This window comes from Papilio xuthus, unplaced genomic scaffold (genome assembly GCF_000836235.2).
Source record: "Papilio xuthus unplaced genomic scaffold, Pxut_1.1 DF825946.1, whole genome shotgun sequence".
NCBI lineage: Eukaryota > Metazoa > Arthropoda > Insecta > Lepidoptera > Papilionidae > Papilio > Papilio xuthus.
The window spans coordinates 15,887,606-15,891,179 of NW_013532703.1; the positions used below are offsets into that span (position 1 = coordinate 15,887,606).

The 3,574-nt window shown below is 31.8% G+C and overlaps 1 protein-coding gene across 1 annotated transcript; it reads left to right on the forward strand.

Moving 5' to 3' along the window:
• Nucleotides 1-249: 249 nt before the first annotated feature.
• Nucleotides 250-2,648, forward strand: LOC106124093 (uncharacterized protein PFB0145c). Its single transcript, XM_013320553.1, has one exon. The coding sequence runs from the start codon at nt 307-309 to the stop codon at nt 2,050-2,052; it is 1,746 nt and encodes a 581-aa protein (XP_013176007.1). The 5' UTR covers nt 250-306; the 3' UTR covers nt 2,053-2,648.
• Nucleotides 2,649-3,574: the final 926 nt, after the last annotated feature.

Genomic DNA, 3,574 nt, shown 5'->3' on the forward strand with positions numbered 1-3,574 from the left:
TATCGGGCGGACCGAGCAAATTTAAGTTCATTGTAAATACACGTTGCAATGCTAAAAGATGTTTAAAGCCACCGTAGGGGACTGAGATTTAATACGATTGCGAATATATTAGAAAAGGTTTCCAGATATTTCAATGTACTGTATCGTTCTGGTAGTTACTTCGTCAATCTATTTATTAACTAAACGTCCAAAAAGTTTGTTATTTACTTATTTTTTCATAGAGAGATCAATGAATGTAGGAATGTCACAATAAAGAAGAATAGCTTGTCAAATTAATTATAATATTGTTGTATAATATTTTTAGAAATGGACAGAGACGATAATGCAAATCTTGATGTAGAATATAACAGATATTTACAAATTTTACATCCTTACATTGAACAATTACTGGATCTAGAAGATATAGAATTATGTAACGCTTGGATCCGAAGACTATCAGACTATAAAGAAGATGAAAAAACTCTCCGTAACAAATACCTCTTTGCACTCTGCTGCCAATTGGCAAAAGGTATTCTTAAGCATCCATTCTGTAGTCTTCCTCCACCCAACGAACTACCTATGCTAGAAGAAGCTAGCGATGATTCTCTTTCAGAAGGAGGTAGTAACTTTACACTGGGCTTTCAAAATAGTAACGGAGAACTATTAATTGGTTCAACAACTTTATCAAAAACCATATTGCAACCAAAAGACAGCGATCTTACCGCAGGTTCGCATTCTATTCAAAAAAATGTAGATGATATTGATAAAGAAGAAGAAGATGAAATAAAACTCCTTACAGATACCTTAGTTGGTTCTTCCAACTCCACTGTTGCTAATGTATGCTATCCAGAAATATTAAAAGATCTGTCAAAATTCGTTAATTCTGAGGATAATGTGTATTTGAGAGTTAATAACCTTATTGACAAACTGAGGCAAATCAAGAAACAAAATACATTATTGCTTAAAGAATTGCAAGCATTAAAGGAAGAATCGATATCCAGACAAAATATTCTTCAAATCCACTGCGCCACTAATACTAGTATCAGTATTAAAGCCAACGATAGTACAGAAATTGATACAAATGGCAATTTGGGTACATACGACGTTGAGTGTCAAAATGACTTAGGCAAAATATGTCAACAGCAGTCATTGGAAATTGAAGAATTGAAAAAACGGCACGAAATAGAATTAAATAACATAAAAACTGCTGCACAGCGAGAGATACAAGATATTTATGAAAAAAATATACAAGCTATAAAGCAAGAATACGAAATAAAAATAAAAGAAATGAAAACAAAACATGACAATGAAATTAATAAATTGAGAGCTTCGCTAATAGATGTGAATTTTGAAAAAGAAAATATAATAGCTCTTAAAAATCATGAATTAATTAATTTACGCGCAGAACTGGAAGAAGCAAAAGCTAACAATTCAGTTTTGAGGAGCGGCTTTGTTAAGGCATGTAATGACTTTAATTCTGAAACAGTTAAGGAAAAAGCGTTAGAATTTGAGAAAAGATTATACAAAATAGAAAAATCAAAAAATAAACATGTTAAAGCGTATCAAATGCAACTGGCGAGTCTGCAACGTGACAAATGTTTACTCGATAGTTCGCTCCATCTTCAACTTCTCAAGCAACGCACTGAATTGCTAACAGAGTTTACAGAAGAAAATCAAAAAGAAATATTAACTACTGTGGAAAAATTGGAAGGAAAGTATAAGGAGATGGTAGCGAATGTCCAAGCATCTGCTATACAAAGAAGAATTCAGGATCAAATAGCTCTGGAAACAGTAGTACACGCAGTATATGGTGGTGGATTTAAGAGCGGCCATACGACATTCAAACCTACCCATAACAATGTTCTGAAATCTAAGTCACTGAGAAACCAACAAGATAACGGCGAGGATCTATTGGCATCACTTCAACTGAGTAGTGTCGGCAAGAACTCAAAAGATAAAGAGATTTCTAAACGCGAAGATGACTTGGTGGCAGGCTTTTGTTTGGATGAAGGGAAATTGGAAGAGTTATATGAAAGGGTTCATATTCCCCAACGGGATATTTGTAACAATTAATCTTTACCTAAACTAAAATATTTAGAATTTTTCAGCAAATACAAAAATGGAAAAAATCACAAAAAATGTTTCAATGTGTGATGTATCGCGTTATTCGGTTAAGGAATTCGGTCAGATTTCTCATCTAAATTTTAATTTTATATAAATGCAAAGTAAAATGATAAAATACGTGATAAACGACTTTAAATTTTTAGACAAACTTTAATCATCAAAATATAAAAGTGTAACATATTGTTTAATGTTAATTAAAATGCCAAATTGATTTTGTGACATCTTGGAATCACTGATCGAAAATTTAATTTCCACCTCCGCGGAAATTGTTAAAATTAATTTGTTAATACAAAGGTCGCTGCTCGTACAATTTGACGGCACTTGTTCTCTTCGACGCTCGGTTCGTCGTTGTCGCCGAATTTCACAATGTCAATTTGATCAAAGCCATTTATAGAAATTAAAAGGATTGTACAGACTGTTGAGGAAATATTTGTAATGAGAAAATGAATTACTATCTCTGATTTGATTTTTGTTGGATTTTAGGAATGTCATCGTAGAAAAAAATATTGGCCTTTAAATTAATGTTTTAATTTAGTTATCTATTAGAAAAAGAAGCCCTTAGAGCTTATTATGTAGGTTCTTAAATTTAATAAAAATATATTTATAGGCAATAGACTTTATATTCATTCATATTTAATTCTTGCAACTTAAAAGGCAATAAAATCAGATACAAAACTGAGGACAATCGACGGTCGTTTGAAAACTAATTGGAATGTAAATTGGTATATTAAAGGGGATTAGACAACGAGGGACAATCTAACAGATTGTTTCTGGGGCTGAATAAGGGCAATTAGTAATAAACAAATTTGTTCATTATGTAAATTACGAAATCGTTAAATGATATTATTATTTAAAATTCTATTTCGTTACCAGATTTTCGTCCTCCAGATTAATCTCTTACTTGACATTTCAGTCTTCTATACCTTCATAATCATGTCACATTACACCTCTCTAATGTATATTATATAGATACATTTCATATATAGAATTAATTCATTTTCTGCTGGATTAATAATATATCCGAACTGTTACTAAACTGAAAACATTTTCTGCATTACTTATTTTTAAATCTAACAAGGCCTTTGTGTAGAACAGACTATGCTTTTCATGTTACTGATGATTACCTTCAAATTCTACTGAAGCTGGTTATTTGTGCGTGAAAGGGAAAAAACATTTGTCCTTTTCAAAGACGCTACCTTACCTTTCAGTTCCATTCAAGTGTAATTTCACAGATAGGATTCTCCGTCATTCGATTGCTAAACTAATATAGTTAGTTTTGAAATAGTTTAATATATAATATTTTTGATTTTTAAACCGAATGTCCAATACCATTAAATGAATCAATAAATCCTTCAATTTGAGAAATGCACTACTCATCCGCTATTTATACAGACATCGAGTAACCCACAAACTTGCAAGAAAGTTCTGCTTAGCTTTACTAGACTACCTGTGGACGAACTAAAATACGGAG